The sequence below is a fragment of the Plectropomus leopardus genome, chromosome 2, assembly GCF_026936395.1.
Source record: "Plectropomus leopardus strain MGB_pleo_1.0 chromosome 2, ASM2693639v1, whole genome shotgun sequence".
Taxonomy (NCBI): Eukaryota; Metazoa; Chordata; class Actinopteri; order Perciformes; family Serranidae; genus Plectropomus; species Plectropomus leopardus.
The window spans coordinates 9758404-9782106 of NC_142177.1; the positions used below are offsets into that span (position 1 = coordinate 9758404).

Here is a 23703-nt window from a genome sequence, read left to right on the forward strand (position 1 = left end):
GTTCAGAAAATTACATAACTTTACTGTAATGCAGCCTTTAGAAGCAGTAGAAGACAACACGTATGATACAATATCCAACATTAGACATACCTAGTCTCATATCACAATATTGATATTGACATATTGCCTAGCGCTATATCCCACAGGGCTAGACAGTATGCCAGAAAAGCACTGGATTTAATAAGCTATATTAAAAAAACTACTCAAGTGAAGCACTTTTTTGTCTGAATGTGGCTAAAATGTGGCACTATGTATGGGAGACTGAAGGTTTAGTTAATGGATGCTAAACCTCAAGGTGCCACTTTGTTGTGACTCTCTGTGTTGTCATTATTGAACTCTGTGACAATCACATAAAGCAGGTTAAATATGGTAGTTGTAGTGTAGCATCCACAAGAGGGCAGCACAAGCTACAAAATATAGAACTATCTTTCTGTCTGTCTATCTGTCTTTAGAGTGTACGTACACTACTTGTTTCTTTCTTATCCATATTGAGAAGTTAAGCTGACACAGTATAAGCTCTGTCTATGAGGATGGTTCAGGGCAGTGAGCACTGTGACGGTGTAAAGCTGATTCAGACAGTTTTGGACCGAGATGGGCTTAAGTTCTTCTAAGACATGCGATTAAGATTCATATATCACCGGGGAGCGAGAGAGCCTGTCTGAACTGAAAGGATAAAATAAATGCAAAACTTGAAAAGGAACAAGGAAAAAAAGACCAAATGTTTGCAAAAGAACCAAAAAGTATTTATTGTAACTTCTTAAGCATACAGACTGCATGTGAAAATTATAAACTAATAAGCAATTAGCAAAGAAAAAAGGCTAGCAAAATAAGTGAATAAACAGGGGAAGGGTCAAAGTTTCTAGTGCACCTTAGTAAAAAGACTCAAAAATGTTTAAACATTTGTATTTCTAGCTTTAACATCACATTTATCAGCAAACTAAAACAAAACCTATTCTCTTGCAATTTAAATCATAAAGTTCAAAGGTATAGTTGATACAACATTACTGCACAATTGCTAACATTCAGTAGACAGTTTAACAAGTCTAAACCCTGCTGTCAGCTTATAACTGAAGTTCATACAAACTCCATTATCTATCATTATCAGTGCACAACAGATTACCTGTTTTACAAAACAGAGAAAGAAACACTGATTTCTACTACTGCTGCAAGAAGACCATCGGCCCCTGCTGCTGTATTATTAACCAAAAAGAAAGTGAGTCAAAAATGCACCACAGAAACAAGAGCATAGCAACAAAGACAACCTGGAGGCTAAATACAGCTGCCATCTTTGAGAGTCCAAAATAATTAAAAGATAGAAAGAATCAAACAAAGGCGATACGCTATACTAATAAAAATCCTGTCCTTGATCACTCTGCCTCTTAATAGCAAAGCTGAGAATACAAAAAAACATTTGCAACTTTATTCGGCTTTTGCACCAAAATGGCAAAAGTGTGTCTTTTTGTGCTGCTGGAGAGGCAGCCAGGCCTCCCTTCTCAATCCTCACCACATGTAATAACTACGTGTGGTGTCAACAGGAGAGGGTTTTCCCTCTGCGCTGCCGTCCTTGTCCTTCTCACCCTCTGCCTCCCACAGATTGATGAGCGGAGGGTAAAGCTCGTTCAGGGGGATTGAGGAAGTCTTCAGCATGTACTTCTTCAGAGAGTGGTGGTAGTTTTTCCTCTTCCACCTGCGGGCAATGTAGATGCCCACAGTGGCCAGACTGAGGAAGGCCAGCATGGTCGCCATGACAGCCAGCACAGCCGCACTAGGGTGCTGGTCTGACAGGTCCAGGGCGAAGGTAGCGCTACGTGTTGTCACATTAACGCAGGACTTGTGAGTCTGCAGGTGGACGTTAGAGACGGTGAGGCATACCTCATACTCAGTGGCAGGTTGAAGGTGTGTGAGGTTGTACTCATGAACGTCCACAGGGACACGAGCGGTATATGTGATGTGTGGGTTGTCAATCTTCATGGTGGCTGAGGCCCACTTCAGGTTGGAGGACATGACATTAGAATTGACTTTCCAGGAGACCAAGATGGAGTGCGATTCGGTCTGCTTGACATAGATTTTCATCACCTGGGCACTTTCAAGCAGGGTGCCATTCACACGGATGCTGGCAACCCTTGTGTCAGCTCCTTCTGTGTTCTGGGCCACGCATGTGTAATGGCCAGAATCTTCCACCTGAACATGAGAAAGCCGCAGGGTCCCCTCATTGTTCAAGTGGTATCGCTCAGACACAGTGTCTGTTGTGATTTTGTTCCCAAGAGGAGTCACCCAGTAGATCTCAGGCTCTGGCTCGGCCATGGCTCTGCAGTCAAGACTGATGCTCATACCCAGCTCTAGGTTCAAGTGACCGGGGAAGGTGTTGTGGGATATGAGGGGCAGGCATTGCTCCGGAGCCTCCAGCAACCTTAGCTCTCGAACCCGCTGCCCTCTGAGGTCTGGTGGGGAGTTGCAGATCATCGCTAAGGGCTCCATGAAGCGCACTGTGGTCTTGTTGGAACTCATCCACTGAATGACGCAGTCACAACGCAATGGGTTGCTATGCAGACTGATCTCCCGCAGATTAGGCAACCCCTCCACGGTGTGCTGGTAAAGGGCAGTGAGGGCATTATTGTTGAGCATCAGGCTTTCCAAAGAGGGCATGTCCCTAAAGGCCAACCTATGCACGTAAGACAGCTTAGGGTTGTTGGTGGCCTCCAGCTTTGTCAGTTCTGGCAGGTTGTCTAGAGCATAGCGGTCAACTGACACTAACTCCATCATGTTGTTGATACCCAGCTCCTTGAGACGTAACATGTTCCTGAAATCTCCTTCCTGGATCTTGTGAACTGGATTTTTGTTCAAATCCAAGAACTTCAGATTGGGAACTTTCTGAAGGGCCAATTGAGGGATTCTCACCAGTTTGTTGTCATAGAAAGAAATGCTTTCCAGGGCATCCAAACCTACAAAAGCATTCGCTGGAACATCAGTAAGGTCCATTCCAGCCAGGACCAGACTCCTCAGGCTTCCTAGAGGCTTGAAGTTCATGTCTAGGAGGCCAATAACTGGGTTCTCCCCAATCATGAGGATCTCAAGGTTAGGTGTTTCTTCAAACCAGCGGCTGTCTATGACATGGAGCTTATTGGAGTTAAGATGAAGGCGAAGCAGGCTGTGCAAGCCTGCGAATGCTCGAGGGGAAATAGAGCTTATCTGGTTGTGGTTGATGTAGAGCTCCTGGAGGTTGGAGAGGTTTCCCAGGCAGTGGTCTGGCAGCTGGCTGATCTGGTTCTCCTCTAGGTGCAGGGTGGTCAGGTGGTTCATGCTTGTGAGGCCCACAGCTTCCACTGTGCTGAAGTTGTTCTGGGATAGATCCAACTCTGTCAAATTGAACAGCGCCTCCAGCTCTCCACTAGTGTGGGAAATGGCATTACTTTGGAGCAGCAACACCTGAGTATCGGTAGACAAGTTGGTAGGGATGTGTGTGAGCCTCAAGTCATTGCAGTCCACCGTTGTTGCCTCCTTGTAGGTTGACTGGGGGGTGAACCAAGGACGGATGTCGCATACACACAAATGTGGACATTCTTTGCCATCTGTGGGAGACAGAAAGGAAAGAAGCAATCCCAAGCACAGCCAGAGTAAAGGAGGCCATGGCTGGATGCTGAGCGCCATGTTGTCGGCTCTCTCTGCTCACACAAAGCTTAGAGGTGAGGCAGTGTTCTGGAGAAAGGCTTGGAGGGAAGGTTCATGAGCATTAGTCTTCTTTACTGTTGGCTGGATGCTGGAGGCACTTTCCAAAGTGGTGATTTCTAATCCAGGAGAAAGTTATTTACAGAAGATAAGTCAAAAGATCATGTAGTCCAAACTTGACCTCTTTTGATTGTTTGGTCTGTTTTCACTTCCTCCCCTTGAGCTTTGAGCCTAAAAGAAGACAGAAAGGTCAAATGTTAAAACCTACATCATAGATATACAACATTTTTGATTATCTGTTTGCAAAAAGGTAGTAAAACTGGTAAATAGATAACATGAGAGTGTGAAGTAAGAGAAAGTAAGGAAGTAAGAGAGACATATTTGGTTTCCTTGTAGAGGGTTAAAAATGAGGCAAGTGGCAGTTTTCCACAGTGCCACCTCACAGATATTTAGGGGACTAAGTTGACGTGTCTAACAGGGCAGAATGAATCTGTCAAATTTGTCTTGTTGCCCTTCTATCGTGTAGACATTCATTCCCTGCCTTTTAATGAGCTCCTACGCAGCCAGAAACAGTTTGGAAATAAGAATCAGTTGAAAAAAGAGTTACTTCTGGAACTTGACATAAAATTGATTAAGACTGTGCATGCCAAGAAAATGTTTAAAGGGAAAGTTCAAATCAAAAATACATATTTTTTTCTCTTTCCTGTCTTGCTGTTTGAGTTGTCAAGTGTTGGAGGTATTGACCATCTGCTTTCTCTCAAGTGTAATGGACCTAAATGACACTCCAGATAATCCACAGACCTTGCTGTGAGCAGTTTCATGCAGGAACGGTTTTCTCTCTACTGAACTACACCTGCCAACCATATCATGAAGCAGAAGGAATTGTGCATCTACTGCTAGCACACCTAGCACCACTGAGCTGAATGTTACAGCTCAGCAAAGGAGGACGCCATTAATGTTTACATGTCGCATTGACACGAGCATGAGCCTCTCGTCCATGAGTAGATGCCCTCTGCACTGTCATTCAGTTGAGAGGTGTAGTTTGGTAGACAGGAAATAGTTCCTACATGAGACGGCTCACAGCAAAGTCTGTGGATTATCTTGAGTAACTGGATCATGTTTTCTGGAAAGAGTCATTGCTGCTGAGTTTTCCAAATGTATTTTTTGGGGATTTGAGCAAAACAAGCCAAGTGCCATCTAGTTCCTTTACATTGGAGAGGAGGCAGACATCTCTGCAGCTGTCAGTCAGAAACTCACACCAAAACAATCTAGATTGATAAATAGCACTACAGGTAAGAGGAAAATATGTATTTTTGATTTGGTGAACTGTCCCTTTAAACTTCTTTCTGCATGAATATTACAGCTATTGTTTCCACAAATAAAAATAGTAAAAGATAGCCACAGTAACGGAATCTTAAGCCTTTACACACCACATCTATAATTTGTCTTTTACTAAAATGTAATTTCACCTTAAAATATACATGAGCTAGTGGATAGAGTGAAGCAGATTTCTGCACTGTATTTATCTGTATCTAAGATGATAAGGTTGATATTAGCTCTGCTTCCCTGTTGTGTTGTGTATCTGTCTCCTTAGAGATTACCAACATGTTTTGCTCTCTGTGCTTGGTAGATTATCTGCATACCAGCTTGGTATCAGTGATCCTCTTGAACGAGTGTGTGGGGTGGGCACAGCCGGCAGCTCTGGCTGTGAGCCCATTACACAACAGGCTTAATAAACAGGGAGTGTATGTGTGCTCTTCACTGTTAATCACTCACTACTTATGATACAGGCCCATGGGAAGCAATCATACACATGTGAAGTGAATTTAGTGAAAACATTCCAAGAGCCAGAGCTGCAGCTGTGCTGTATGCACTCCATACTTGTCCAAGCTCGGTCAAAGCAAGACAAGCAGAGCGAGACTGGAGGGGACTGACAGGCTGAGCCCCCGAAGGAATTGTAATATTTTTACGCTTTTGCTTGCATTTGTCGATTTCATGACACCATGTCCCAGAATCCTCTGTAGGGATGATAGGTACAGACTCACTTTTCACAAGTGTGATATGATATCATGAGCAATGGGGATGACGAATCAGTCAACAGTCTTTGAACAATCCAAAAATGTATTATTAAACTCATGTGATCACTTGGATTGTGTTTTAAAAATTCAGTGTGCAGGATTAAGGGGGATATTTTGGCAGAAAATTAACATGATATAATAATTTTTTTTTCTTTAGTGTACAATCGCTTGAAAATAAAAATTGCTGTGTTGTCTGAACCTTAGAATAATATATATCTAGATAAGGAGTTGGTCCTCTTCTGTGGAGATCACCATGTTGCACCACCATGAAGCCCAGAACGGACACACCAAACTCTGGCTCTAGAAAAGAAAAGGGTTTTGCTTTGGCCACCATAGTTTGCAGACCCTCTGCCATGATAGTGTCAGAAAAACACTGATCTTTTAAAGATCACCAGTGTTCCTTTAATTATTCTGAAAAAATAATGACTAAACAATCCTGTGTGTGCAGGCACACTATGTTTGTGAGTGTGTGTGAGCGAGTGACTGTGTGTGATGAGCCAGCTGTCAAAAGTGGCAATTATTAGAATAAACAACCAAAAGGAATAATCAGCTTCTATAATAGTTGACATTTGCAAGAAAGAAAGAAATAAAAGAAAGAAAGACTTGGCTGCACTCACTAAACAACACAGTGTCAGTTTCCAGTATGACTCACACTCATAGAAATTCACATTTATCCTCATAAATAAACTGAGGTTGAGCATTCTGTGTGTGTGTGTGTGTGTGTGTGTGTGTGTGTGTGTGTGTGTGTGTGTGTGTGTGTGTGTGTGTGTGTGTGTGTGTGTGTGTGTGTGTGTGTGTGTGGGGGTGGGGGCAGGGGAGATCGTTGGGTATATTTTGTTTCACATCAAAACTGACAAGTTCCTCCAATATTAACATAAAACAGATACAGATTGTTTTGCCTCTCCTTTTATGTGCAGTCTGTTCGTGCCCTGGAATGTGTTGACAATTCCTCGCAGTTTTCTCTCCACATTTGCATGCACAATAGTATAAAAGGAGCTCAGCAAATACAAAATGGAACACTATGCTATGCAGGAAAACAACATCATTGTTTCTAGAAATGTAAACATGTCAGAGAAGTGGCACTGCACAGTAAATCAGCTTTTCTCGAATACAACAAATACGCAGCAGAAAGTTTAAGCATCACAGCTCATCCACAGTTCTTTCTCTTTTCATTTGGTGCCTGGTATCAGGTGGCTGGTCCCTCTGCAATGACCCGGTCACACTCGAATTGATCTGATTCCCTTAGTGTGACTGAAGTGCGGCAGCAGGGGACGGCACCTTCTCTTAGCTCTATTCATAGATCGTAACTGCTGCACCTCCTCCTGCCTTCAATCATTCAGTTTCTAAAATAATCCATTCAAATGTCGATATACTGTGCCTCGCATTATAAAGATTCACTTGGTGATACATTGTCTGTCCTCTCTCCTCCTCCATGTGTTGCACTGCTCGAGTATTAAATCGGAGGAGACAGGCGGAGTAATCGCTGCTTTCATGCTGAGACCATAAAACTCAGACACCTGGCACCAGGTTTCTGGCAGACTGGCAGCACTATGGGGGTCTGCATCCGTCCCCACCTATCTTTCACTGTGTGTGCGTGTTGACCTCATTGACCTGAGGAAGCTCTGCTGAGCACATATGCTCTTTTTCACTCATGGCCGTCTTCATAATCACTGCAGTACACAAATTTATATTTACAAACTACCCAGTGCACCCACACATCCCTCCTCTCAGCTGCAGAGCAGCTCCACTGAAGTGCTCAGAGTTCACTATTGTGTTTGAGTGTAAGTTTTTCTTTAAGTTTTATGACATCCACACCCCCTGCAATGAAAATCATGTTTTAACCTTGTTGACATGTCCACATAGTGTTTTTTTATGTGCTGCATGACATATCATGAGCAAAATAAGCAGTAATGGATGGGCATTTCCCCCGTCACTGCAGTGTACCAATGACAGACTCCCTAAGTTTGTTTCATAACAAACTTCAGGAACCAGTCCCATTAGCTTTTTTGGGGGTTGGGCTTTTTAATATTACAATGGCAAAATGAGGGGTATCAGAGGAAAAGGAGGTGTAGCTAACTGTTACGCCCCTCGCACTGTCTCAGTGCTGACATGGCCAGTCTCATCAGGCAGCTTGCTGACATGGGAGGGTCATTAGCTTGATTGGGCTCAGCTGGCCCAGGTGTTGCCTTCTCTCTCCCTTCCTCCAATATGAAGTACATCCACCCTGCATTGTTGGTTTTGGTTTGTTTGGTTCAGTTTGTTCATTTTTGTATGTCTTAGTTCAATAAATTATATTTGTTTTTTATTATACCACTTGTGTGGACTCCCTCCTGGTCACATTCACTGAGTTGGCTTGTGACATTACATGTTGGTGTTTTGTAAGTTAAGTTTCACTTTCACTCCAATTTATCTAAAATTACCAGCACAATATTAGCTGTAGTTAAGTTGAAGGCTAATGTTATCTATCACTGTTTACAAGCAGAGGTTTATATATTTGATGAGTAGGTACTCTCGACCTGCAGGGAAGCAGCAGCTGGGGGGTGTGGCTCATTTGGATACTCACAGATCCACATGCCAGATTAACCAAAGGTATACAGTTACATCTCAGCCATTTAAGGCATGAGTTGAACTTTGTAACTGATGAACAGAGTTGATTTTTTAGGGGTTTAACCAATGTAACTTTAAAACCAATACTGGTAGCAGGTATTTAAATATACTATAAATGCATTTTGGTAATGTGTGTGTGTGTGTGTGTGTGTGTGTGTTTGGGCAGTAGAATATCATTATAAGGACCGTTACAGCCCTCCTACTGTCTCAGAGGCTGACATGGCCAGTCTCATCAGTCAGCTTGCTGACATGGGAGGGTCATTAGCTTGATTACACTCACCTAGGACATCCCCACTATAAAAGCTTCCCAGGACTCTTTTTCTCTCTTCCTCCAGCACATATCCACCTTGCACTATTACTTTTTGGTTTGGTTGTTCATTTTTGTGTGTCTTAGTTCAATAAACTGAAATTGTTTTAACGAAATGTCTTGTTAGGACTCCTTCCTAGTCACATTTACTAAGCCACAGGACAAAGAGTGGGAAACAGATAATTTTATATATTAGCACAGACTAATAGCATCCATCTAAAAGTCAGAAAACAAAGATGTGTGTGTTATCATTACTGATGGTTAATACTAGAGTTAAAATACAGTTTTATTAGTACATATCGATTCTGAATACTTAAAACAGTTCCAGTGCTCATTTTCTGCAGTATGGATACACTGGAACCAGCTGCACTCTCTCTCTGTTGTTGTCAGTGTTAACTGCAGTCATGCTGTTTTCTGCTGCTAACCAAGAAAGGTTGTAGATGCTTTATATATATATATATATAAATATATATATATATATATATATATATATATATATATATATATATATATATATATATACATACATATATATATAATCTTAAGATGCCATCTTTTAATTTAAAAAATCATTTAAATTTTTTCCTTTGTATTGGAGTATATGTATATAGGAGTATCAAATATCAGTTATGGTTTTGAAAATAGAAATTCCGGTTATGTGACAACACTAGTTGATAGAATCTGAAAACTTTAATGTGATTATTTTGTTTCTTATACATGAATGTTAAATTTCTATTTATTTTTTATTTGTTTTTATTTTATATTTTCTTTAATTACATGCACCATGGGGTAGTGGGTGGTTGTGGAGGATAGGTTTGAGTGGGTAGAGGAAAGTGGGCATAATTGTATGATGAATTGTCATCTGTCTATTTTTGTAAAATCAAATAAAACACATACACACAAAAAAGAATCTGAAAACACCTTTAGGACGGAAAGGACATGAGTTATGAGGAGACATAGTGAGATTTATTTGCCTCTAAAGTCCCAGTTTTGATCAGGTCTCAAAGCTTGTCCGAGGAGAGCTGAAGTCCCACAGGAGTGAGGTCTGTTATATCGTCCTGCTGCCACAGAATCACTTTGGTGGGACAACACCTTTGTGAACTCTTGTTCTCTGGGATGCGGCAGAGATTAGATCGCCTGAGATTAATTCTTTCATGGCCACAGCAGGCCTGGACCAGTCGTGTGCCAACACCTGTGTATCCTGAAAATCTATTGCTAATCTCTTGGCTGAGGTGACAGAGAGTAAAGACACTGTGATTTAAAATGTATGCATGCATATGTGTCTTTACTGCACATTGCTTCAAAATCCACATTCTGTTTCCCCACTCTTTGACTCATAGGCTGTGACATGCATGCATACACAGACCACTGGAAGGAGGCAGAAACATCTCTTAACAGTTTGGCATTATCAAGCTGACTGTCTGAATTGAAGCCTCCAGTAGGAGGGATTTACTCTCTTTACTCACCCGATCCTTATGAGGTTTTAATCTAAGCACACATAGCACATTTAAAACACAAACACTCATTTACAAACACACACCTACATACAAAAGCTGATATTTCCACTGGGTTCCCGTAAACCTTGAAAGCATCACTGGCCCTGAGGTTCAAAACAAGACAGCAAGATGTAATTGTGGGACATAATGAGCTTTGTCTGCTTCATGCTAAAGTCTCGCAAATTCATTTATGGGACAGGATCTCCCGACAACACAGGGAGCAACAGAGATGATCAGAGAAAGACACACAGACCGGCAGTCAGATGCGGAGAGCGTTTCATTTTTGATCAGTGAAATGTAGGCGTTTGTGTGCAGGCGGCACGCACTGTTTTCAGCACAAGAAGTTCAAAAAGACTAATTTTGAAGGACTTGTTAAAATTATGTCTCTGCAGTTGGTTTGAATACATTTCATCTGACTTTATTTGACACCTTTTGAGAATTCGCATGCTGCTAATACTAGACTTCAGCGTGTGCCACTGGTGCAGCCAGAGGGGACCTCACTTGATAGCACACTGCATCATTTTTCATAGAAGGCTATGCTTTTACTCTTTCTATCTCTGAGGCCCTTTTCACTGGGTGCAAAATGTAAGCAGTGTTTCTGAATCAGCAGCCGCACAACAGGCTCACAGACATGCCATCACCATAGCAACGGCTATGCCACCGGCATGTCTGTTTCATAACCAAATGAGAAGACATGAGAAGATGGCTATTAGTGCCATGCGATTATAGCACATGCAAATGAGAGCTGCTGCTGGTGCAAGAAGGTGACTGCAACATCATAAAACAACAGTAACCACATATGCTCAAGTGGCTCTTTCCCCAAATCAGCACACACCACTGTAATAGTATATCTTCAGATTTCTACTCTAAAGCTGACAGTTTTTCTACACAATCAGTCTGAACTCAGAGCCATCATATGGTGCTGAGACGCTGCTGCCTGATGTTTTCTCCATGTCCTCACTGCGCTGGCCTGCCTGAGAGTCATCCTGTTCCTGCTCCATTAGTATGCAAGCGTCTCACTTCACATCACACAGGGCTTTGGTGCAGCTGCTGATGGCAGAGGTGTAGAGCCGAGGAGGAGAAGGATGCATGTCCACTCAGTCAGGGAGACGAGAGAAAGTAAAGAGGGAGAAGATGGAAGGCCACGAGAGGAAACTGCTGAGCTGAAAATGCAACAGTGCTGGAGCAAAGACCATGTATGGACTTAAAGGGAATCCTGCTGCATGACTTTACTACGTTTCCTCAGACCGCATTAAGGTTTAAAACTCCCAGCATAGTAAATCGTCTCTGTATTTCTGTTTACCGCAAATCCATATGGTAGCTTTATTTCCCTGTGGAACTGAGATGGATCTTGACACAATTTTTCTTCTCAGGCTCTCAATTTTTTCCCCCTCTTGTCTCTTTATGCCCTCATCCTCCCCCTCCACTTCATCTATCCTTACAGTTGCAATGTCGGCGAAAAGCCAATTTGTTGTCATTGGAGCATCGATCAATCTCACTGACGGGGCAAAAGTCTCTCATCTCAGGGGAAACCCTGTTTGAAACAACGCAGAGGTCAGGGATGATTAACTTGCGCAGTTCAAATTGGCCTCTAAAGCGAAAAGATTGTGTCATTAAAGGTACACTGGGCAGAAACTGTCGGCTGCTGTTTGTAAACAGTATCGCCATCACCAGTGAGAGTCAAAACTATCTCCAGCTTTGTCGACTTGGTGTTTCTTTGTTATATTTTTCAGTTTTTTGTCATGTGATTGCAGTTTTTGTGGCTGCCTTTTTATACAGACTATATTCTTCTCTTATCACTGCTTGATTTCAGGTGTGTTCAGATTTATTGTATGTACCTCCACACCTTTTCCATATCTTTTTTACATAAAATAAAACAAAAATGAAATGAAATGATTTAGAAGGATAACCTTAATGACTGTATACACCGTTTTTGTTTGTTTGTTTGTTTGTTTTTAGGAAATTCTGCATACCTTCAATAAGGCTTTTAAAATTGATTTTCATAATTGGGCTTTAATGTTTTAAACTGTTTTTGCCAGGTTTTTGATCAACTCTCACTTTTAAACTGATCCGTTCAGATCCATTCCAATGAACATAACTTCTCTAGGACGTCTAAATCTATGATGACTGTCATCTGACTCCACATAAATAAACACTTATTTAATGGGATGTTTGTGAACAAATGACAGTGTTCCACATCATCTAAAGTGGACTGCAGTAGGGCCACGCTCACATTTATAACAAAACAAGCAAGCTGACCATGAGGCCAGGTTAAAGCGCAAGTAACGTTTCAGTTTCTAAATCAGTTGATAAATTTGTGTTAAAACAGTTTTTAAAGTAAACATAAAATGTTATATTATTGATACAGGTCAAAAAATTATACAAAATATTTATAACTTTTACTCAGGATTTTAAATGAATAGGGGAAATACTGTTCTGATATGAATCCTATTGAGTACGTTAACAGAGTATTCATTGCGGCATATTTTTAATAACCAGTTTTGTGGAGATACCTCAGAAATTTAGGGATATTTTGAGTCATTATAACAAAAACAAAAAAGAATACGGTATATATGAAATGTACTGTATATATGAAGATTTGGAATGGAAACAAAAAACGACAGAAAAAAAATTAAAAAGTGAATGATTTATGAGTGCATTTTTGGTAAAAATCCACAGTTGTGATGCTATTTTGTGTTTTTGGAATATAACTGGGTTCTGAGCAAGTATCTTCAGCAAGTACCTTGTTATGAAGAATGAAAGCTTGTTTTCTGTTTACCACTGTTAAAAACAAAGGATGACAAAACAGCCAACTCAACATCTTGACTAAACATTACAATGGCCCATCTTGTTTCCATGTTCCCCTTCAGATCACGCTCACAAAGGCAGAAGGTCAAGCTGTCGCACCCTCGTCTCCACCGCTGTGGGAAACCCCAGCACCAACACATGCTGCAGAGTCAGACCCTGTGACTCACAATGGCTCCTACCCAAACACACACAGACACACGACTTGGACGTGTCTTTGTTTTGGCAGGTTCTCACACTCTGCATTACCAGCTGAGGAGATACGTCACTGTGCATTGTGAAGACTGGGGGAAGGTGCCCCCTAAACTCCCATCTCATTGGCTCATTGGGTGACATTTTGATCAATTGTCTACTTTCACTCCAAAGACAAGGTAAACTGCTTAAGTTGTGTTGATAGAAAACAAGTGTGCAAAATCATGCAGTGCATAATGTCCCTCCTGTCCTAACCAAACTTAAAGTGTGCTGATATAAGTGAGTTTTTTGTGATCTCAGTAACAGGTGCCATTGTAATGCAGCAGCTGAAACAACAGTCCACTTGACAAAGGTGACCCCAACAATACAGACTCCCCCTGCTCTTTTTAACTTGTGAGTAGAAACACTGGATTGCCTTTCTTTCTCTACTGTGTCTTCATCTCAGACATCTGCCAATTCCCTGCCTCTTGGGCATGCAAATAGGTTTGCTGGAGCACATGAGCCCATTGCTGCTACTCAGCTGTTTCAGCAGCTCTCTGCACCGGCGAGTGATGCTGCAGTTTGTGTAAATGTTACACTACACTGTTAGTTGAACCCGGTGTCACAGCACAGAGAAATGTCACTACTGCCAACAAGACTCCAGCTTTAATTAATCATTAGCCCTCTGAAAACTCAATTCACATGAATACTCTGCTTTTTTTTTACTAAAGTATAAGCAGAGCATATATTGCAACTTAACACAGGGTTGCAGTGCACTGATTTTTTCTGTTTCCCTTTCTCTGATCTCTGATCAGTTCATATTTATATTCCATCTAGACTTGAGAAAGGTTCATAGTAAACATATGTGGTATATAGATTGCAGAGCACAGTGTCCTTGCAAATCAAACACTGCTATAATGCACTTTCTTGATAAAATGCACATATTGCACAACAATGCTGAGAAAACATTAATAAATATGCACAACTTTTAGGATCTATCTTCTGTCTAAATTACATTTTTGTCTGCTGAAGCTATAAATACCTTTTCTCTTTGCTTTAGGCGCTGTATGAGGACCCACGCCACGAAGAGAGAACGCGTTATTGTTTCATTTCATCTTTGTTGGTCTGTGCGTTTCTTAAAACCTAAAAATGATGACTTCATCTTTACGAGTTCAGCACTCCAGACACTCCAGAAATGTGCACCCGAGCAGGGAATAAAGATAATCATTTGAGATAAAAAACAACAACATTTTTTTCAGACAAATATACCCCAATTTCAGCACATGCATTAAATAAACACATCGCTCTCACCTCTGAAGCGCCGTATCCTCCGTTCAGACTGCTGCAGGCTACTGTATCTGACCCATGCAGTATCCGCAGCTCCGGAATGATGCACGGGGAGGTTTTTGCAGATTATGTTTTAGGACAGAAACAACCAGCCTTATTAACGAGAACAAATCTTGTCAGTAGAAAAACACACACACACCCCTTTGCTTGTCTGATCTCCAGCGCTGGAGACGCGGTGCTGGTAGTTCAGAAGTGGAAACGCTGCAGCGCACAGCTTCCAGTGACGAGCAGCAGCTGCCTGGTGCAGGTCAGCTGGACTGAAACGCGTCTGACACCCACAGTGGTGCCCAAACACACAAGCAACCTCACCATCTGTTCTGTCATCACAAACCATGGAAACAAAAAGTCCCACCCTACCGGCCGCCAGAGGCGAAGTGCGATTTTTTTTATGGTGGAAGCGCTGGAGGAACTGATGGCACCATCACTCAGCTCATTGTTTGCATGTTGCTGTGCTTGACCTCTTTAAAATGGGTTTCTGTCGTCACTCTTCAGGTCAACACAACTCAAGTTCATCCATCAGCAGTGAGGAAAGAAGACTTGAAAGCTTGTTTGAGAGGTGGACATCAAAAGACTTTTGGGTACCAGATATAAATTTAATGAGTTGCTACTTAATAATTCATAATAATTATGAAATGAAATGGACTTTAAAGTGGATCCTATGATTCTTTCCCCCTCTCTCTCTTGCTCTCTCTCTCTTGTAATTTGCACATCTTTTTTTGTATGATTTTATGTAAAAAATTAAATAAAATAGAATAAAATATATAATAATAATAATAATAATAATAATAATAATAATGATGATAATGATAATAATATTATTAATGACAATAAGTAAATAATTGGATAATGGGGGTGCACTTTTGTAAATGTAAAAAAAACCCACAACCCACCCGCTACTCCTCAAAAAAATGCTTTGTAAATTCTCTCTTGCTCTCTCTGTCTCTCTCTCTCTCACATACACACACACACACACTTGCACAGCTATGTTAAGAAAGAGATAAGTCTTTTCTCTCAGACCTGTCACTTGTTTGGATTCTTCCTCCTCCTCCTCTCTAAGGGGAGCAGTGAAAATGACAACGTTTCATCACTTGCTGTTTGAGCTGCTGCTTTGGGAGCGGCCTGACAGGTTCTTCATCCATACTGTAGCTTCAGAGACAAGATGTGATCATCTTCATGTTGAGACAACAAAGTGCACCAGGCAGATGGCACGCGCAGATTTGGGCTGTTTCTATTGAAACTGAGCAGAAATTTACATTTCTAACTAAAGATCAAAACTATTTTTGTCATTTCAGCGTTCTTTTTCTTTTCTATTTAGACGGCCTGAGCTGGTTCGTCTTCATCATCTCTGATATCTCCGTAAAAAGTCCTCCAGTGCTTTATAGCTAGATGGACAGACATTAATAAACTATGTTTGAAGTTTGAACAGGTAGACTTCTTAATGATGAAATGAGGACATACAGATTTATGCATTTAACACGAAAGTTACTTCTGCATACCCAAAGCCAAACATTAAAAGGTTCAGCAAAACTGAAAATATTTTGGGCAGTCATAAAATATGGGATATTTAACCTCATTCATCTTTGACTAATGGATAGACAACAGTAACTGATTCATTTTATTTCTTATTTAGCATTAAAGGAATGCTTCATTCCCAAATTATCATTTGTATATCAATTACCTACCTTGTGTTATGTTGAATTTGTGGAGAAATCTTTGTAAAACTATATCAAAACATCTGTTTACAAACTCTCACACAACTTGTGCAATATTATTCGAGTCTCATTTATCCAGCTGTATGCTCAGTTCTTCCCAAACAGACAGCGTTTTCTGTTAGGGAACCAACAGAAGCAAAGCCAGACTCCATCAACAAAAACAGTGGTTAAACCTTGTTGAACACTGGAGCTCCTGGTCTTTTTCTGCTTTGATCAGTTAGTTAGTGTGTGTTATTGTGTCATTTTGGTGTTTTAAGGAGTTAGTTTGTATTCACCAAAATAGACCAGTAGACCAGCTCCTGAGTTCAGTGAGGTAAAATTACTGTTTTTATCAATGGAGTCTGGCTTTGAAGAGTGCATGGATAAGTTTCACCTTTAAAGACAAATGGTTTATGTTTGGGTAGTATTTGACTGGAAAAATAGGATTTTGATTTTTTTGATTATGCTACATTAATTGTGTAAACTGATGTTTTACTATAGGCCCAGTTTTGCTGTTTTGAAACGTGGACCCCTATGACTTCAATGCATCAAGAATTTTCTCCATTTGTTCATCATGGAGGCATGCGAAAATTTAAAAACACATTTATTGGGTAACCATTAGTTATTGGTCAGATCTTGAGTAACTCCCAATCAAATACCATACAGTAACTAATCATTAGATAATTTATTAATTGATAATGACTAAGGGTACTGATGAGGAATAAATGAGGAACTAACTGTTCCTGTATGTATTTCAATTTAATACTTTTTTATGGGAATAACAACTTATTGGTGTCTTTGATTTGAACATGATTGTGATATTTGTGATATAACAGATTTAATAAACGAGTAACATATGTAAGATGTGCAAAGAGATTTATTTTAAATTTTGGGCTTTTATTTTGATAGCTTCCAGTCAGGTGATAACTTCCTATATAAAGCAAGGGTAGCCATTTTGTTTGTTGGTGAGAGCAGATGAGGTTTGCGATCCTCAATCATCCTTTCGTCTGCTCGCTTTTTGTGGTATTGCCAGTAAGTATGTTTTATTTAAGAAATAAAGAAATTTACTGTCATTTTGTGCTATGTGTTACTATTTGTGTTTATTTCAGTTTTACCTTTTCTTCAATAAATCCTGCCAAGTACAACAGACAGGCAGTTAATTGGTTGAGATCTTGGGGAAATTAGATAAGCTTGCCATTTCAGATTAGATCAGTACAATATTTTTTTTGAGAATGTTGCACAGCAGAACTAAAATGTAAATTAATAAATTCCTCTTGACCTCTTCATAGGTAAAGGTGCTTTTTGATAGACCTCAGGGATGATGATGATGATACCCATGACACCTGGAGTCACCTCCTTCCACAGTGGGTTGTAGGATGAACTGAACTTTGGATAAACCGAATGACCAGAAATTTGAAGGAACTTAGCTTTAAGAGAGGTGAAGTCATTGAACTCTGGACACACACTGAACTGAAAGCCCTATATTTTTGTTTTGTTTTTTGATTTATTTTTGAATGACTGGGCTCTGAATCTGAACAGAATCTCTCTTGTGTGCCTAGTCCATAACCTTATGTATTTATTGTTGAAATTTATGTTGACATTGTAATGACTAGAAGGAACTACCATGTGTTAAGGCAGAAGGATAATATTTTCCAGTGAATAAGGGTGTAGCCCCTTGTAAGACTGACAAAAAGCATAACGAAGGTAATAGTTAAGTAATGAATCATTACTCATGAACTACTCAGTATGCTATACTTTACTTTAGGGGACGCAAAATGGGTAAGTAATGGTCAAATAATAATTGAGTAATGATTCAGTATTCATTAACTACTCATTATGACACTACACTTTATTTTAGGGAACGCAAAAAGGGTAACTAATGGTCAAGTAATAATTGAGTAATGATTCAGTATTCATTCAGTACTCAGTAACCACCTAGACATAGAGCAAAAGGAAAATGTTCAAGTAGTTATGATTGAGTTGTTATGTGTTGTTAGTTATTCTGTAGTTTGGGTTTTTAGTTTTTAGTTTTTTGTGCAACGTTTGAAGTTTTTCAAACTTTAACATCAGTGCAAACAGCTAGGTAAAGAGGATGAGCACCATCTTTGATCCAGACCACATGAATGGACAAGACCATCTCTGCATCTGGGGAAATGCTGACGTGGACATAGAAGGAGTAAACTCTGGCTGTGGATCTGGATCTTTTTGGGATTCCAAATGCCTTTCTCTGCCATGCTGCTCCGTGCACGGGGCTGGTGCTGAGGGGTCACTGCCCCCTCCAACCATGCATATATTGTAGTTAATTTGTTCATAATTTTGTTAGTGTTAGTTATTGGGCTTCTTTGTTGCGCAATAGGCAGGAGCTGGCAGGATTACATTTCACTGTGATTACATCTGGTCAATAAGATTGACTGGTTATTAGGTTGTTCCTCATTTGTTCCATCACTCATTTTACTGATCAACTAATTTTAGGAGTTACCAAAGAACTGACCATTAACTAATAGTTAGTTTCTCATCCGTTCCTCATCAGTTCCCTCTGGTGTTATCAGTTCACAAATTATTAACTAATGATTAATTATTGTATGAGATTTGATTTGGAGTTACTCAAAAACTGACCATTAACTAATGATTAGTTCCTCATTCGTTCATTAGTTCCTCAGTAACTACTCATTTTTTGTGTACCTTATTGTAAAGTGTTACTATTTATTGTAACAAGTCATAAGGCCATTTGTAATTGATTTACAAATGATGACTTTGGGGATGAAGTGCTCCTTTAAATGCACTACATGTTCTGTAGTGCACAGCCATGGACCTTTTTCTAGTAGGGTCAATTTGTAATCAATTCATGCTATGATGGCTATAGTATTTAACTTCAACATGTTGTTGTAACCTTCTACACACTGTGGTCTGAAGCATTTTTCCTAACACAGTAAACACAGTTATAAAGTTGTGGTCAGCCTTCAGACGACTAATAAGATTAAATCTGTTACAGAAGACTGGTTTTGGCTGATTGACCTGGAGCTGAAAAATGCTTCTAAATGTTTTACTACTTTCAGATCCAGGATTTAGTACAGACTGTATGTGTGTGACAAAGTAAAGCCTTTTGAATTACAAATACATTAGTGAAATTTAATTCATTTTTGCTGGGGGCCAACTGGAACTTGTTCAAAGACCTTTTTTTAATATCCAGAAACTGCACTGTGGGAGCCGCTCGTATCGTTGTGTCGCCATAGAGAGCTCAAAGTTGATTCAGCAGTCACCCTGTGTGTTAGTTGCAACCGGCAAATCATAATTTCCCACCATTAACCTGCAGTGCTTGTGGTGTGGTTGCTATGGCAACAACTCCCTCCCAGGAAAGGCGATGCAGCATATCCACCGGTTTATTAGATCTCTGATCACACAGCTCCCTCCACATGGCCATCTGGGAAAACCAGTCACACAGAAACGTATGCCCCCCGCTTTACCTTTCGCAAAGTCTTCTCATCATTTTGCCGCATTACACTCTGCTGAGGAGAAGACAAGGTGTCCGTTTTCCCATCAGTGCTTATTTTTGGTCATAGATGGGTAGAATATTAAATGTTAAGTGCTGAGTAGTGATGAGATGAATGTCGAAATAAAATAATATGTAGGAAAACACACAAACAGTGACATGACTTTGCTACAAGTGAACTAATGCCTCTCAGAGGTCACCCACAGTTTATTTAGAATGCATTAAATCATTTCTATCAGAGCAAGAGATAAGTGCTGTACTTTTGAATAATTAGATTTTTGTGATTAAATTAAATCTGATCTTAATTGGCACTAATGCAAACAGCTTGATGCTGTCTTCAGCTGTAACTAGAGCAGATGCTTGCCTCCGAACATTTAACACATTTGCTACCTTGTTGTGGCAGTGTCACTATCACATCATTTTTTGGTACCATTGCTACCTTCTGCCAGAATAACAAACACTGCTGCCAAACTGCAGATGACACACACACACATGCTTGCATTTACATGTACATAACAAACACTGTCACTCTCAAGAGAAAAGTGACAATTCCAATTTTCTTTCAATTTCCCTTTTTCTAACCTAATACCATGTTTGTCATGGTCCAAATCTCTGTCTGTCTGTGTCTCCGCTCCTTCAGCTGCAGGATGATAGCTGAAACAAATAAGGTGTCTGCTTGGGGGTGGACACAGAAACAACAACACCTTACAATATAGTGCAGCCAAACACAACAATAGCACAAAGTATAGCCTCAGAAAATCCCCTCTGAGTTGAATCAGCACCTCCCAGGCTCAACACAAATTGAACATTATGAGCCTCACTGTGGTTGAATTTATTGCAGGGCTGGTATATTGGATTGCAGAGTGTATGGGTGGTACTTAGCCTATAATGTTTTGCATGAAGCTTTCACCTAGCCTGGAAAAGAGTAGAAATTTTGGCAAACACACTTATTGGCTTTCTTGCTGGGATTTGAGACGATTGATATCTCTCTCATGTCTGAATGCTAACTATGAAGCCAGAGCCAGGAGACTGTTAGCCTTGCTTAGCACAAAGGCTGGAAATAGGGGAAAACAGCTAGCCCAGCTCTAAGGGAACAAAATTTACATACCAGCACCTCTAAAGATAATTCATTAACACACTCTAAAAAGCACTATGCGGTATGAAAGTACACATAGAGCATGCACATCAGAGAGTTATGATGTCTGCACTTCCACCAGCCAAGCAGCTAACTCCTGCTTTTACCCTCCGCTAAAGTGAATGGGCTCCTCTACACTTTAATACTTTCAGAATTTATCAGTCCAAATTAATCAAATTCTGATAGTAAAACAAGTAATTTCGTGGGAGTTGTGATAATCTTTTTTTGGCCCCATGGCATCATATAATGGAAAGTAATTCCATGTTTGGCTACTATGTAGAAGTGACATCAAAGCCCAGTGCTGTTTGTTGGAGGCCTGGGACTCATATGTACTCATATGCACTAATATGCATGCGCAGCCGGAACAAAAAACAGAGAAGCTCACAACACGTAGCGTGACTCCACTCAGGATGTCATATATTCTATGAAATCTTTGCATAGCAAAAGTTGTTTGCTGCTATATTAATGCTCTAAATGTCATATACAGAACCTTTGAGTATTTTCTTATAAATCTCTCTAACAAAATAAGAGATGTATCTTAGGATATATCTAATTAAATAGACATAGGTTTACTCTCAGACTAGGTTATATCAAGTTTATTCAAACAGTGTTGACTTTGTCAACAATGGGCCAGTTTCAGCTACTTTTACAGAGAATGGATTTCTTTAACCATGAATTTTGATTGATGAGACCTCTAGAATAGTGTGCAAAGTTTTTTTCACCATAGTATGTGTTAGCTGTGTCAATATAGAGCTGTAGGGAAGTGCTATTCCACTGACAGTGACTGTTTACACCCACTTGTTTCCAACAAGGCCTCAAGGTGAGCTTGAGTGTGAAATGCCTCCTCTGAATTGGTCTTAATAGCCACAGAGGTGATGAGGTCCTGACTCCTGTTACACATGTCACTTTGCATTAGTGTCCACATTAGAGGCTGCCACTCCGCAACCAATCAGAGCCACTTAACAACAAAATCAACAGATCCCTTTATAATTGCTCCCGAGCAAAGCAATTTAGCAGTGGCTCTTGGGGATTGACTTTCATTTGGGTTTGTCAAACACAAGCCTTGCTTGATTTGTTTTGGCCCAGTCGAAAAATAAAATAATTTTTGGAAGCATGTGTGTTTGTTAGAGGTAGGTGTTTGTACTCATTTGCTTTATGCAAAAATAAATTAATAAGGGTTGGCTAATTGTTCTTGGGTGCGCAGCTCAGTGAAAGAATGGAATAGTTCAATAGTAGCCTCATGTTAATACATTTTGTTTATCTGTCCTTCATATGCTCCCACTCAGACAAACAAGAACATTAACCAGAAAAGTTTATTTTTTATGTCTTTCAGTTCATCCCAATGAAAAACACCCAGACTATTAATATTTAATTGACATGTGGCATCAGCAGCTTTTACATCAGTAATATTTTGCAGAGGAGGAGAACACTGCTTTGATTTGTTGAGTAATTTGTGCATTTTTACACATTTCAGACACAGCAGACATGAGAGACAGATACCATCAAGTTAAAACCCTCTTGAATTAATTAAATTATTCTCCATGAAATCCATTGCAAAGTGAGACAGCACAGAGTTAAAGATGCCTTCATCATCTGTGTCTCATCATTAAATAATTATCACAGTATGTTAAGATCATGGAACCGTACAGGCTGTGTTGCGTCTCCAGAGAGCAAAGCAGGGAGAGACAGAAAGGTTCGGAGTTAATAATGAAATAAGTTTACTTTCCTTTTTGGAGTTTTCTGTAGGTCCTACCAGATTACTGTCCCTGTAATTCCTGCTGGGCAACTGAATATGTCATAATATCTGAAATTTCAGTTGGTCCACTTCTTTGGTCAAAACCACAGACTGTATACTGTATACTGTATACTACTGTAAAATTATGGATGTAGCCATTGTGACATAACATTGGTATGTGGACTCCCATTCAGTAGCTCAAGTTTGACAATTTGACCATGACCATTGCCATCTTGGATTTTTGGAACCAGTGGTCTGAGTTGACCAAATTTGGACAAGAGAGTGGAGCTGGGGAGGAGCGAGGGTTGTTGGGTGACTTGAATTAACTGAGGTGACACCTTGCAGACAGTTTGTCACTCAAAGCCTTTATGTCGTTAATTATGTGTAACACTTTCAATATTGATAAAATGTAATGTGTTGCTTAAAATTTGCCAGCATTGTAAGAGGTTAAGCTTAACACATTCTTTCAGAGCAGAGATACACTGCATGCTTAAATGTAAAAATATGCATACTGCATTACAACTGAGCTAAATAGGTTCATTTACTCTATTAAATTTCATTGACATTGGACCCAACTGAGCAGGTGTAGTAGTGTTTAACACCATGCAGCTCAGGACTCTGGGTCTGAGCAGGTACAAGTGTGTATGTGTATGATTAGTGGGGGGCGATTTTGCTTGTCTGCTGTTTTCTGTGCTCAAACAGAAAAGAGGGAAGTCGGCATCTCTCCCCATCCTCCATCCTCATCCCTCCTTGTTCACCCCTCCCTCTCCTGCGCCAGCTGAACAAAGACAACTGCTCTTTGTTAGCTACATGCTCTGTCTGAGACTTGGAGTCAGAATGTGTCTTTTCACTGATGCTGGTGGCAGAGATAGTGGCACTGCTGCTTCCAATGTGTGTGTATGTGTGTGTGTATGGGCAGCTGAGATGGGGGGAGGAAATAATCCTGAAGATAATGCTAGGCCTTGTGCCCACTAGGTTTCTGTTTAGAGCATCAGCGCCTTTTTTTCAGACATTTTCAATAGAGACAGAGTGCGTGTGGAGCTGAAGCAGCTGTCTGTGTAAAAGCGCTTCACCCAGCACCTTTTCTTGTTCAAAACACTCCACCTTTTTGTTCTGCTGCTCTGGGTGCTTCAACTTGAAAATATCTCAGATTTTCAAAAGAAGAAGCGCTGCAC

At 40.3% G+C, this 23703-nt stretch overlaps 1 protein-coding gene across 1 annotated transcript; it reads right to left on the reverse strand.

Moving 5' to 3' along the window:
• Nucleotides 1–45: 45 nt before the first annotated feature.
• On the reverse strand, nucleotides 46–14965 carry LOC121950596 (leucine-rich repeat neuronal protein 1-like). Its single transcript, XM_042496644.2, has 2 exons — nucleotides 14442–14965; nucleotides 46–3897 (listed from the first exon to the last, which is right to left on the reverse strand). Exon 2 carries the CDS (start codon nucleotides 3646–3648, stop codon nucleotides 1501–1503), a length of 2148 nt encoding a protein of 715 aa, XP_042352578.2. The 5' UTR covers nucleotides 3649–3897; nucleotides 14442–14965; the 3' UTR covers nucleotides 46–1500.
• Between the last annotated feature and the right edge of the window lie 8738 nt (nucleotides 14966–23703).

Coding starts and splice junctions, on each gene's coding strand:
- LOC121950596 (XM_042496644.2), bottom strand. CDS start 3,648: ATGGCGCTCAGCATCCAGCCATGGCCTCCTTTACTCTGGCTGTGCTTG.